The sequence below is a fragment of the Erythranthe guttata genome, chromosome 5 (genome assembly GCF_056151865.1).
Source record: "Erythranthe guttata isolate IM_541 chromosome 5, IM_541, whole genome shotgun sequence".
Taxonomy (NCBI): domain Eukaryota; kingdom Viridiplantae; phylum Streptophyta; class Magnoliopsida; order Lamiales; family Phrymaceae; genus Erythranthe; species Erythranthe guttata.
The window spans coordinates 18,556,172-18,568,256 of record NC_142537.1 but is presented as its reverse complement, the minus strand read 5'-3'; the positions used below and the strand labels follow the sequence as shown (position 1 = coordinate 18,568,256).

The 12,085-nt window shown below is 33.5% G+C and overlaps 3 protein-coding genes across 3 annotated transcripts; 1 reads left to right on the top strand and 2 right to left on the bottom strand.

Annotated features, from left to right (window-relative positions):
• Nucleotides 1–23: 23 nt before the first annotated feature.
• RTE1 (protein REVERSION-TO-ETHYLENE SENSITIVITY-like protein (DUF778)) lies at nucleotides 24–1,994 on the top strand. The gene is made up of 3 exons (XM_012991687.2): nucleotides 24–310; nucleotides 859–1,248; nucleotides 1,496–1,994. The coding sequence occupies exons 2-3, from the start codon at nucleotides 940–942 to the stop codon at nucleotides 1,916–1,918; spliced, it is 732 nt and encodes a 243-aa protein (XP_012847141.1). The 5' UTR covers nucleotides 24–310; nucleotides 859–939; the 3' UTR covers nucleotides 1,919–1,994.
• A 152-nt stretch (nucleotides 1,995–2,146) lies between these two features.
• LOC105967110 (rhomboid family protein) lies at nucleotides 2,147–4,367 on the bottom strand. Its single transcript, XM_088818181.1, has 6 exons — nucleotides 4,172–4,367; nucleotides 3,913–3,983; nucleotides 3,755–3,807; nucleotides 3,202–3,666; nucleotides 3,036–3,126; nucleotides 2,147–2,459 (listed from the first exon to the last, which is right to left on the bottom strand). Exons 1-6 carry the CDS (start codon nucleotides 4,311–4,313, stop codon nucleotides 2,373–2,375), a joined length of 909 nt encoding a protein of 302 aa, XP_088674307.1. The 5' UTR covers nucleotides 4,314–4,367; the 3' UTR covers nucleotides 2,147–2,372.
• Nucleotides 4,368–5,771: 1,404 nt separating this feature from the next.
• LOC105967113 (calcineurin B-like protein 10) lies at nucleotides 5,772–8,337 on the bottom strand. The gene is made up of 9 exons (XM_012991688.2): nucleotides 8,176–8,337; nucleotides 7,881–8,061; nucleotides 7,682–7,764; nucleotides 7,100–7,159; nucleotides 6,602–6,710; nucleotides 6,430–6,482; nucleotides 6,233–6,313; nucleotides 6,021–6,133; nucleotides 5,772–5,894 (listed from the first exon to the last, which is right to left on the bottom strand). The coding sequence occupies exons 1-9, from the start codon at nucleotides 8,197–8,199 to the stop codon at nucleotides 5,864–5,866; spliced, it is 735 nt and encodes a 244-aa protein (XP_012847142.2). The 5' UTR covers nucleotides 8,200–8,337; the 3' UTR covers nucleotides 5,772–5,863.
• Between the last annotated feature and the right edge of the window lie 3,748 nt (nucleotides 8,338–12,085).

Below are 12,085 nucleotides of genomic sequence, written 5' to 3'. Positions count from 1 at the left end.
ACCGTAATATCTAATTACCTAATATTGGAGAAATAGGCCCCACAAATGAGAGAGGAGAGAGAAACAGTTGAAGTTTCACTGTTCGAGGTTCATGCATCTTCCCCTCTACAAGTCTTGCTCTTTACTCCTTTCCCCTCCCGACGAAGAAATCCCTCATTTCTTTCTCTCTCATCACTCTAATATTCAAACCCAACAAAAAAAAAAAAAATCAAAGAACATTGACAAATTCTCTCTCCTATTTCTTTCCCGAGCTCAGATTCTCAGTAAAATCGAAGAGCATTTTGATGTTCAATTTCTGATTTTTTTACAGGTAAGTTTAGCTTTATTCTTAATTTCATCCTGTTTATTGAGCTGCCCGTTTTGAAATTTATAATCTAGGGTTACATTATTGAATGCAGTTTCAGTTTATAAAGTTAATCTTGTCTTTGATTGTCTTGCTTATTTATTTGTTTTTTTTTCTGGGTTTTAAAGCATTTTAGCTACCATGGATTATTTTTTTGATCTAAACCCTAAGGACTTGTTTGGGGGAGAAAAATGAATTCTTTTACAATAACAAAAGGATTTCTTCTTAAAGGATATGGTAGTTGTATAACTGTTTTTTTCTCTAATCTTTGGTGAATCCCAGCTCGAGATTTCCTTGATCAATTGAATTTTTTTTTTTTTTCAATTTTTTTTTTCGGGTTAATTTCCGGTTTCGAATGTATGTACGTCCGAACAGGGGAAATTCGGATGAGATTTAGTTTGTGGTTTCTTAATTTTATTTCCCCAAATGGTGAATTATATTTTCAAGATTATATGTAATTTGTTAGGCGAAACTCGTTTATATATTTAAGGGAAAGTTCTATATTTATCCTGCAGAGCTAATCTTTCTTCACCGGAGAATATTTTCCGACGAGCAAATAACCGGGACTGCAAAATTGTGATTACCCGAATATCAATATGCCTTCGGAAAACATTTCTCTGGTGGAACTTAACCTTTCCCAAGAAGTTGAGAACAAAATTTCTGCCGAAAATATTCTGCACGAATTGTGGCCGTTGAATGAAGTAGATCCTAAGAAGCCGAACTTCCCGTGTTGTGTTGTGTGGACCCCACTCCCTATAGTTTCGTGGTTAGCGCCTTTCATCGGACATGTTGGAATATGCAGAGAAGACGGCACCATTTTAGATTTCTCCGGTTCGAATCTTGTTAATGTTGATGATTTTGCTTTTGGTTCTGTTGCAAGATACCTTCAATTGGATCGAAACAAGGTAATCTTAACTGTGGGTCCCGTAGAGTAATTCGTTTTGCTCGATAATTTTTCGGTTTTATTTTAAATGGTCTGCATGCAAACATTTGATTACGTTCATGCCTCTCTTTTAAATCGAAGTGGTTGACATTTGTCACATATGTTGCATAATCTCAGTAATTTTCGGAGTTGAGTTATTTGTATTTCGAATTGAGAAGAAAAGTCCTTCAATTTTTTTTTTTTAATTCTTACTTTTATTTTATAAACAGTGTTGTTTCCCTCCAAATCTCGTTGGGCATAAATGCAAGCAACGCTACGCACATGCTGAATACGGGACCGCAATAACATGGGACGATGCGGTTCAATCGAGCACACGACATTTTGAGCACAAATCTTACAACCTATTCACATGCAACTGCCACTCGTTTGTCGCTAACTGTCTGAATAGGCTCTGTTACGAGGGGTCAATGAATTGGAACATGGTCAATGTCGCAGCTCTAATACTGTTCAAGGGGAATTGGGTCGACGCCTTTTCTGTCTTGAGATCGTTTTTGCCTTTCTTTGTTATGATCTGCTTCGGTGTTTTTATGGTTGGATGGCCTTTTTTAATTGGATTGTTTTCGTTTTCGTTCATGCTTGTTGGATGGTTTTTGATGGGTACTTATGTTTTTACGAACGTATTAGAATGTTAGATGTTTCATGTGCTTTTTTCCACGAACGAACATTATGAAACTCTATTCGAAATAATTGGTCCTAAAAGAAAGCTATGTATGCGATTTTTTTTGGAAAAAATCGTCTTGAATTTCAAATTGTGAGGATGACTTGGGTTCATTTCAATCGTATACCATGTTACGATTTAGCTGCTGCATCGAACAAATAATGCTAAATTGCTTCAGCCGAAGCTTTCACGTGTTTTAGCCCAAACGAGTTTATGTTGATTATTACACACGAGAAATAAACCGCACAGAAGTGTAGCCGTTTTATGGCGTTGATAATGTTAACTGCTACAAAGTTGTTGGAGGAACCCACTGTAAGAATTAAGATTAGTGTTGTAAGAAGATAAGAAATGAACTGATAATCTTGTTTATATCTTCAGAGCTCAAACTCGATTTTATTGTATTTCAGTTGCATTTTATTAGGCAAATCTTATGCCCCGTACTTGGGCGCCTTCCAAAGCTTGAACGCTACTTCATGTAAGAACCTATCTGCTGGTATAACCAGGTTTCCACCATTCTGCAACAATAAAAAATTCTCTCTCAAAACTCGATAATAATGAAAAAAATAGCTCATAAATACCTGGTAAGAGATATAATTATCGAAACTTAACCGCAAGGGTCATTGTCCATAACCAAATTACAAGAACTAATAATCGGGATGTCAGCATATGCAATCAATAAAACATGATTTACTTGGAAAGAAAAGTATTCAATCAAACACAATTTCTATGATATATTTTCATCGTACGAACGAGACAGCGTGACATGATAAACTACTCAATGCACTACATCACGATGCTATAACTGCCACTTGGTTTATGAGCTACATTAATCTTAGTCATAGGCTTATTCAATTTTTCTTAGAGATGTCGAAATATCTTGTTTATAGAGAGAAGACCGGAATAATCGGATATTATCTACTTCAATAAATTCAAGAATGCCGAACTTAAGCCAAATTAGCTCTTACAGAAATCACAATGTGCCTATAGAACATATACAATGAGATTTAAGCATGTGAAAGTTACCTTAAACAACAACCAAACATACGATAGAACCAGAAAAAAAGGGTCTCTAAAATAATTTCGATATTTACCTCAAAAAAATCTCTGTAAGAAAACGATTCCACCGTATCCATACGAGTCACAGCACTCTGATACTGGGCAAGTAGCATTGGGCAGTAATTCCTGCAAAACGAAATTGATTAGACCTATAATACGATACGCATTCAATAACCGTAAAAGATCAATGCCAACTCCTACCTAACATTTTCCCTCGGTTTTCCTCCTTTCATCGTGTAACTTTGACGCGGAAAAACCCCTGAAAATTCACTTCCATTCTCGAGTTTATTATCAAAAACCGAAAGTTTCAAATCGTCATCTCCCACTATAGCACCATAGCTCATAATAACCGACATGTGCAATCGAGAACCGACCTCAGATTCAGACAGCACCACGTTCAATAAATCGCCAACCAATTTGTTCGACAGTTCTATGTCTTTGAGACCATTCGTTTTTGCGCCAGCTCCAATATGAACAAAGATTAAATCAAACATGTTCGTTTCTAACGTCTTCCCTCCTTCAAATCCAAGCAATTTCAGCAGTTCAGAAGCTAAATCGCCGTCGCGAGTTAACTCGTTCCAGTTTAACACTTTGAAGCCAAGTGTACCTCCAAACGATTTCAAGCTCAAATCGTCGGTTATTATAGCTGCTTTCATTCCCATAAATCTGCGCAAGCTCAAATCATCGGTAATTAGTGTTTTATATTTACAGAATTATTCGAGTTCATCAAACCCTAATTAGGTTAAAACAAAACCTCTCGGCTACAGTTGGGAACACAAGCTTCTCTTCGTGTGTGTTTTCCACATCCTGAAGGGGCATTATTATTATTACAGGGAGGTGTTAGCTTCATTACAAATGACATTGTAATGTTCGACATCGAAATCGAACAAATAAAAAACCGATCGGTCTCACCGTATTTCCATACGCTTCGTTCGAATCGAGTATCTCCGCGAACTCACGAATTATCCTTGTTTCCTCATTTTCTGCAATCTAATTTCCAAGTAAATTTGAAGAACAAAATCGGCAATAGAATATATACTATATGAATTTAATTTAACCGATTTTGAATTTTTTTTTTCAATTTCTATTTTCCAATTCTAAATCTGCAGAAGAAAAAAAAAATTCAGCAATCTGAATAAATAGTATATCCGAGGAGACAGTATGAAATTACCTGAAGGAGGGGGGTGATGAAGAGCTAAGAAACCACAGGAGGCCCGAGAAGCGAAACCATGGAGGTTGGTTTGGGCCGGGCCAATCAATCGGGCTAACCCGTCCCCATACAATACTAGCCCTCTGCTTGGTTTGTCCGCCATGTTTGTGTATGTATGTATATGTGTAAGTATAATCTTTGAAACGTGAAGTGCAGAACTATAAAGGAAAAGAATAAATTAAAGGGTAAATTATGAAAACCCCTAAACTTAGATTAAATTACAAAAATCGCCTCCATCTATTCGTAATTAACTAAAAACCCTGAGTTTTGTTTCCGTCTTACACGAACCCTTTATAATGTGACTTTTCACGGATTTTTTATTTTATTTTATGGTATAGACTTTACACAATTTCAGATATAGATTGTACACATTTTCTATTAAAAACTCGATCAACAGTTAATCAGAGGGGATTTTGATTATTACATATGAGGTGTTTTTCGTTATTTAGCCTAAGCGGTTTCGTAATTTACCCTAAATTAAAAGTAATGATATTAGAAGAGTTAATGTCGTTCAACATTTAAGAGAACAAAATGTTTGGGTTCATCCCGTCAGTCCTAGCCGGTAATTCAATTTTTGTTTTCAAAATTATGCTATTTTTATTTTTATTTATAAATATGTAATGTAAATACTTATACTATAATATTTTATTTTTAGACTACAATTTATTAATATAATAAAATTTTGATAATTCAGTTATTTATAAAACTAATTGCTAATTCGGTACGAGGAACGCAATGAAATTTATTGCGTACTGAAATTTTATTATGGTTTGTAGGCCATTTATGGACATGAATAAGATAACACGTATTTTATTTTTTAATTGATTTATTTGCATATCTCTGTTCTTTTATTTTCATTTCCTTTATTTTAGCTTTCTGGATTTCATCATGCTGTTCTTTGTCACTTTTTAAGTGATTTATTTGCCTATCTCTGTTATTTTATTTCTTTTGTTTGATTGTTTGATTGAACTTTTTGTGATTCCATGATCTGGTAGGAGAAAGTATTGAAGACTAGCCTTATTTATATTAAGTTACCTCTTCAATGACAACTTTATGGGATTACATTCTTGTAGGAAAAAATATTGAAGACTATCTTTATTTATACCAAGTCATCTCTTGAATGGACTGAGGGAATCAATTCGATTGAAAGGATATGAGTTATTCTTTAAAACACTCAAAATAATTCCTACAAAATATCTACAAGTGGAGGTAATTAGAAAGCATTCTAGAATCTTTACCAATCATATTTACACGACCAAACCCTCCAACCCAAGGAATCCATGTTTATGTAACTTAAAAAAAACTATAAATACATTTTTTTGGTTTTTGTGTAAATTAATTCAAAACTCAAATTAGAAATAATACTCTCTTTTTTACTGATTTGGATTGTTTGGTCGCTTTTTTTTGCAGTTTCTTACTATTATTTAAGGATTTCTCCGAATAATCTCTGATCCTTGATCGACACTAGACTGTCACACTCACATCTTGAAACAATATATATATATAAATATATATATATATATATATATATATATATATATATATATATATATATATATATATATATATATATATTACAAAATTTATTACATTGCAACATTGGGACAGACTTGTTAATATCTTCATCTACTTTATTGCCAAGTGACACACATTTCAGGTCATTCCTAGTTTTACTTGAGCAAACCTGCGCAGGCATTGAGAGAGAGAGAGAGAGAGAGAGAGAGAGAGAGAGAGAGAGAGAGAGAGAGAGAGTGTTATTTACTTATGCCCAAATACTCAACTGATATATATAAGCAAAGAAAATGCATACTTCAAATAAGGTAAAGTCATGTTCCTCAAAATCGATGGATGTCGAGCGACAAAAGCGTTCCAATCTTGTTCATTAATTTTACCATCTCTATCAGCATCAGCATCCATAAATGTCTGTGTTGCACAATTTTAACATATATATTTACTCCATCAATTTAGAATTTTAATACGAGAAGAAAAAAAAATAGTACTGAATTCACACAAAAGTCGTACCTTTTCAATAATTTGGTCCAGGAGTTCATCAGTTAGTTTCATATCAAATTCGATTAGTAATGCAATCACCATCTGCTTCACCTAAAACACCAAAAACCCTTCTTTATTAACTTAATAATAATATCTACTAGAAGATATTAATTGTAAGAAAATAACATTTCGTCGTCTTTGAAAAATATATAAAGAACGATGCTAACTTCTTCTCGCCCGATCGACCCGGTTTGTCTCAGATCATAAAGCTTGAATGCAACTGCAAAACAACGAAAAGCGTCACATACAGAATTGAATTTTAACACTTTCTTGAAAGAAAGAAAAAAAAATGATCGCAGATTAAAGTATTTTTAAACAATCTTCGCGACAACTTCTTACATTCGATTTTGTCTTCCATAGGGGCATTCGGATGGAATATACTGAGGGAGTGAACAAATTCTTCCAAATCAATAACTCCCGTTCTTTTTTTGTCAAAAATATCAAAAACCTGTGGGCAAAAGCAGACGTTTACGAGAAATTTGTGTTTCGAGAATAACTTTAATGAGATAAATAATAGTAAATATACATTTGAGTTCGACAGTTACTTAAGCCCCGATTTTCAGCATAATGCAGAGTCGTTGTTATGAATTATACGTAGCTTAGTTCCTCGATACCGAAGTTAGTTAAGTTTTAACTCTAATTGATTGATTTCCGGTCATTTTCTATAAGCCACAACAGAGAGTATTAACTTGGCCTCTTAACAACAGGGGCTTTCTTGTAATTTATACATTTTCATCTCTTCACATGTACTCTCTAGGTAACCATCTCAGTCAACATATAGTCAAATATCGAGTGCCGAAAATCACGAGCGGACTAGAATACTAGAACGGTGGTTACCCGATCCAAGAAAAAATTCTGACCACATGATGTTCGAAATAACGCCAGCTGAAGCTCTTCCTGCGTGAACAAAACTAAGCAAATTATGATCGTTATACGAGAATGTACAATCCCCAGGCAAAATTGTCAATCGGTTTACGGAAAATTCTGAAACTGGATTAACTCAAGCACATTCTTTATAAAAAAAGTGGTATCAAACCAATACTACTTGTTGGCTTACGGAATCAACTCGTAATTAAGATCATTAGCTATTCAAACACTGGCTAATGATCAGATTAGAGGTGTAAATTACAGTTAAACCTCTATAAGTTAATACAGTTAGGACTAGCCAAATCCTATTAATTTAGCGAAGTATTAATTTACCGAAATATTTTTTAACACGTTGCCTTCGAGTTGGGACCGGGAAAACATATTATTTAAACGAGGTTATTAATTTATCGAGATACTACTGTATGTTGATCATTAAAACAATTCACACTCGAACAATTTTAGTCTAATCGAACTTGAGCCGAGGTTCAAAATTAAATAAACGATATTTTAAATCATCTGAGAAATAGATTAACAGTAATTAGGAGTCGATACCTTATGTACAAATCCATCGTCGAAAATCGAACTGCTCAACTTCTTAAACAAATCATACAACGCCTCCACTTCATTCACAGTAACTACAGCAGAAACCACAAAAAACAATCTCCGAATTAATTTATTTTTTATTATTAAAAAAAAAAGGAAAATCGTAAAACCCCGAAAAATGGTAGCTGAAATAAATAGTGATCAATACAGTGTGATTCCTGCGAGAGTCGAACGATTTCGTTGTTTCCGTAATGCGATTCCTTGCTCCGGCACGGATTTTGGTATTCAAAACAACCGGAGAAGGTAAAAATCAAAGCGTCGATTATCGATATAACGGGAAATACAGCAGCGCAGAGTTTCTCCGAGAATTTCAAAGCCCTACATCCCAGCTTCTCGCCGGAGATAATAAATAATATCAAAAAAATCAACAAAATTGACACATACACACCACTGCGCATATATTTTAATGCAAAAATTAGAAAAAATAAATAAAAATGATTTACCAACGATTTGTTGGTTGGATCCATTTCAGAATATCTGATCGAAGCAAAAAGTAGATCACGTTCGATCGACTCTTCAATTTTGCCGCCTTTTTTTATATATATTTCGCGAATTATATATTGTTGAATTTTCGCAAGTACTGCGTGTTGTTGGTGTGTGAGATGGAAATGAAAGTAAGAGTGGTGAATTAAATTGCAAATATATAGCCGTTAAAGCGTTAGGGGAACTTTTAGCGGGTATTTACATAACTAATTAAAAATTGGGTAAATTACACCTACACCCCTGAAGTATGTTAAATAATTTTAAGGTTCCTGTAGTATCGGTAATTACAATCATTTCCCTTAAACATTGTTAGAAACCCTAACGGAATAATGAATTGGATAAGTTATTCAGTTAGGATTTTAACATACTATTGGTTTTCGGACAGTGGTGGAAACAACATAAAGTTAGGGAGTGACATTGTTCTCCTAACATTTCTTAAATCCTAATTATTTTATGTAAGATATATAAATTTTTGTCTGTGGTAGCATTAACGGCCCCGCAGGAAACAAATATAGTGCGTATTGGTCCCAAAGACATGAAATCTTGGTTCCGGTAAATGTTTTAGGGGTGTGGCTGTAATTACCAATATCACATACACCTTAAATTTATTTTAACATACCTAAGGGGTGTAGGTGTAATTTACCTAAAAAGTTTAGTTGTTTTTTTAAATATTTAGGGTAATTAGGTTATTATTTGAAAAAAGAGAAAATAATTAACTTATATTGAATGGATTTGTTTGATGTTACACTCCATCAAAATATCCAATACATATTTGACTGTAACAAATATCTTTCCATTTAAATAGGGCATCATAGGCACAAGTGTCTAAAAGACAAAGCATATATATATGGGCAACAACTTGAATCTCATCTTGAAGATTAGGTATGTATTTTAGCATCAATAGTGATAAAAGCCATTTTTTTCGGAGAACCTTGTTTGTTTTTCTATCAATATTTTTTATTGAAATATATAAATTAAAAAAAAAACACGTGTGTGTGAGGACGTTTATTTGTTTTAAGGTGATTGCGCGTGATTTGCAGGCGGTCGAGTTTCTAGTGAAAATGATCTGTTTTAGACCATTGAAGAAAGTCTCTTAAAGAGATGTTTTCGTCGGAATTAAGGTTTGAGGGAGATACTCGCCGAGAGAAAAGTGTACTAGTGTTATTCACTGTATTGGATGATTCTCAAACATTTTCACTGATCCTCAATTGTCGGAAAACTGCTTCGTTCACCTGAAATCCCGGGGAGAAACTCCGACGCTCAACTTAGTAGGAAAAACATTTCGTAATCAAAGAAAAGAGAATGAGAATACGAAAAAACATTGGATGTTTAAATTTGAATATTTGAGCCCGTTCGTGGGCCTCCAACTAATGCGGCCCAAAAAATGTATTGATTTTATTGGGCTTGCAACTCTAACGAGTCACACAAATTACATACATTTTTTCAAGTTCAAAATTAAATAAAATATATATATTAATTATTATTCAAGTAATCAAAGTCAATTTAAGATGCATCATCTTATATATATACTTACATATAATAATTAACAATAGATCATTCTCTTGTCCATCGAAGACTACAATTTATTAAAATAAAACAATACTTTTGAAATTGTTTATTCAACATTATAAACTTCTCATCAAAATTCACATCATATTTAATTCAATACTTTATCAATCAATATTTTTATTTAAATAATATATTCAATTTCAACAAATTTACCAACATCAATAGAATTATCAATTATACACTCACAAATTAACATCTATGTAGTTGTTTTATCATTTTCCTGACAATAAATAGATATTCGACACACATGCATAACGATAATTCATCTATTCAACTAAATTGTGTATTTCTTACGCATTTTTGTCATCTAATAGTTTATATTACTAATGAGGAGAGAGAACTGAGAGAAGAGAATGTGTGAATATTAACGAGAAGAGAGAATGTAGATAATTGCAAAACAAGCTCGAAGAATTCTAAATGTCCGTTTTATGTCTTAGCGATACGATTCATGTAGTTGTACGAAATAATTGTCTTCTAAACTCTTTAGATTAATAATTGATAATTTATCAATTATTTAATAGTCACTAAATTAATTTTTATTTATCTATATACATATTTTTATGTGACAAAAAATTGTAGATATTTAAGACCCTTGTTAAGTGTATATTTTTACACTTTATCGTATCTTTTTATTTGAGCTTTTGGTGTGTTTTAACGATAATTGGTGCTTAAAAAGTTGATTTATTGTATTTTAGGTACAAATTGAAGAATTGGAAAAGTATGGGGTCAAAACTGCAATTTTGGCAAAAATATGGGTCAAAAGTGAAAATATCAAAATTCTGAAGATTTAAAGCTGAGACCCCGTCCCAGTTTTAGTTCAAATTGTGAGACCCCCGTCCGAGACTCCGAAGTTGCGCAGTAAAGGAATTTTAATTGCACAAGGAAACTGCCTTCTTCCCCAAGTTCTTCACTCTATATAAGACCAAACCAAGCACACAATTAGGGATCTTTTTACGCAATTTCAAGAGCAACAAAGCAATAACGAAGACGAAGAATTCGAAGACTCCAAGCAAAGATTTATCGTCTATGATTTATTTTATTTGCGTTTTTGCTTTAATCATGAGTAGCTAAATTACTTGTTTCTAGGATTTTATTTGGAAACCTATGTGGGATTTATGAACCATTTTCTATGATTTTATGCAAGTTTTAATTCCGGATTATTTCTTCTACTTGTTTTATTAAGTTCATGAAACTGGTCACTTTATTGCTTTTATGTTATTGTTAATCGCATGAATCGGAAGATCGGGTTAATAATTAGAACTGTGGTAGAAGAACCTTTGTGGTATTAACATAAGAATATAGTTAATCTCTTAGGTAGTCATTATTGAGATTTGTGCTTAATGATGTGTTCTAGAATTAATTGCATAGGAATATAGTAATTGAATCTAGAGTATTAGAATCGTAATACACGCGGAAGCGGGTTATGATTATTTTAGCATCTCAGGTTAATAATCCGGGTTAATTGCTTGCATAACTGAAGGAATTGGGGGAGTAATAATCACATACGGGGAAGAATAAAATCCTAGGCTTGTTTATTTTGATTAAATCTTCGTTTTAAATTGCTTTCTTGTTTTTGCTTGCTTTTTAATTTAGTTTAATTTAGTTAATCCTCTCTAAGCTTGATAATAATTGGTAGAATTTAGCGTCTAGGATTGGATAATTAAATATTCCCTGTGGGTTCGATATCCGGACTTTTAGTCTACTATATTACTTGTACGATACGTGCACTTGCGTGTAGGTTTTCGGCCAACAAGTTTTTGGCGCCGTTGCCGGGGAATATTTTAATTATTTATTTTTATTCTAACTCTAGATTTGAACAATTTTCACGATTCACCCATTTAATTTTTGTTTTGTTTTATTTATTTATTTATTTATTTATTTATTATTTTATTTTTTTTGTTTTAGGTACTGTGTATGCGTAAAAGACTCGATCTTGCTAGAGAACCGTTTGATCCCGAAATCGAACGTACTTTTCGAGCGGCTAGGAGACTTCAACGCGAAAACAATATAATGGAGGACGAAGAACGCAGGGCCGCGGGCAATTTACTCGAAGCCAACGGAAACCAAGTCCAAGACCCACCCCCTCAACTTCCAGCACAACCAGCAGTTCGTCCACGGGCACTTCAAGACTACATAATCCCAACTCTAGACGGATTCCGCCCGAGCATCCAATATCCACCCATTGAGGCGCACAATTTTGAGATCAAGCAAGGCCTTTTGACGATGCTCCAAAATAACGGGCTATTTAGTGGGTTGGCAGGTGAAGATCCCCATCTTCACATTGTCAATTTTCTAGATACC

Coding starts and splice junctions, on each gene's coding strand:
- LOC105967110 (XM_088818181.1), bottom strand. CDS start 4,313: ATGGCGGACAAACCAAGCAGAGGGCTAGTATTGTATGGGGACGGGTTA. Junction 3,667..3,754: donor TTCCCAACTGTAGCCGAGAG/GTTTTGTTTTAA, acceptor GAGCTTGCGCAG/ATTTATGGGAATGAAAGCAG. Junction 3,127..3,201: donor AAACCGAGGGAAAATGTTAG/GTAGGAGTTGGC, acceptor TTCGTTTTGCAG/GAATTACTGCCCAATGCTAC.
- RTE1 (XM_012991687.2), top strand. CDS start 940: ATGCCTTCGGAAAACATTTCTCTGGTGGAACTTAACCTTTCCCAAGAA. Junction 1,249..1,495: donor TTCAATTGGATCGAAACAAG/GTAATCTTAACT, acceptor TTTTATAAACAG/TGTTGTTTCCCTCCAAATCT.
- LOC105967113 (XM_012991688.2), bottom strand. CDS start 8,199: ATGGATCCAACCAACAAATCGTTG. Junction 6,134..6,232: donor TGGACCAAATTATTGAAAAG/GTACGACTTTTG, acceptor TGTGCAACACAG/ACATTTATGGATGCTGATGC. Junction 5,895..6,020: donor ATGACTTTACCTTATTTGAA/GTATGCATTTTC, acceptor ATGCCTGCGCAG/GTTTGCTCAAGTAAAACTAG.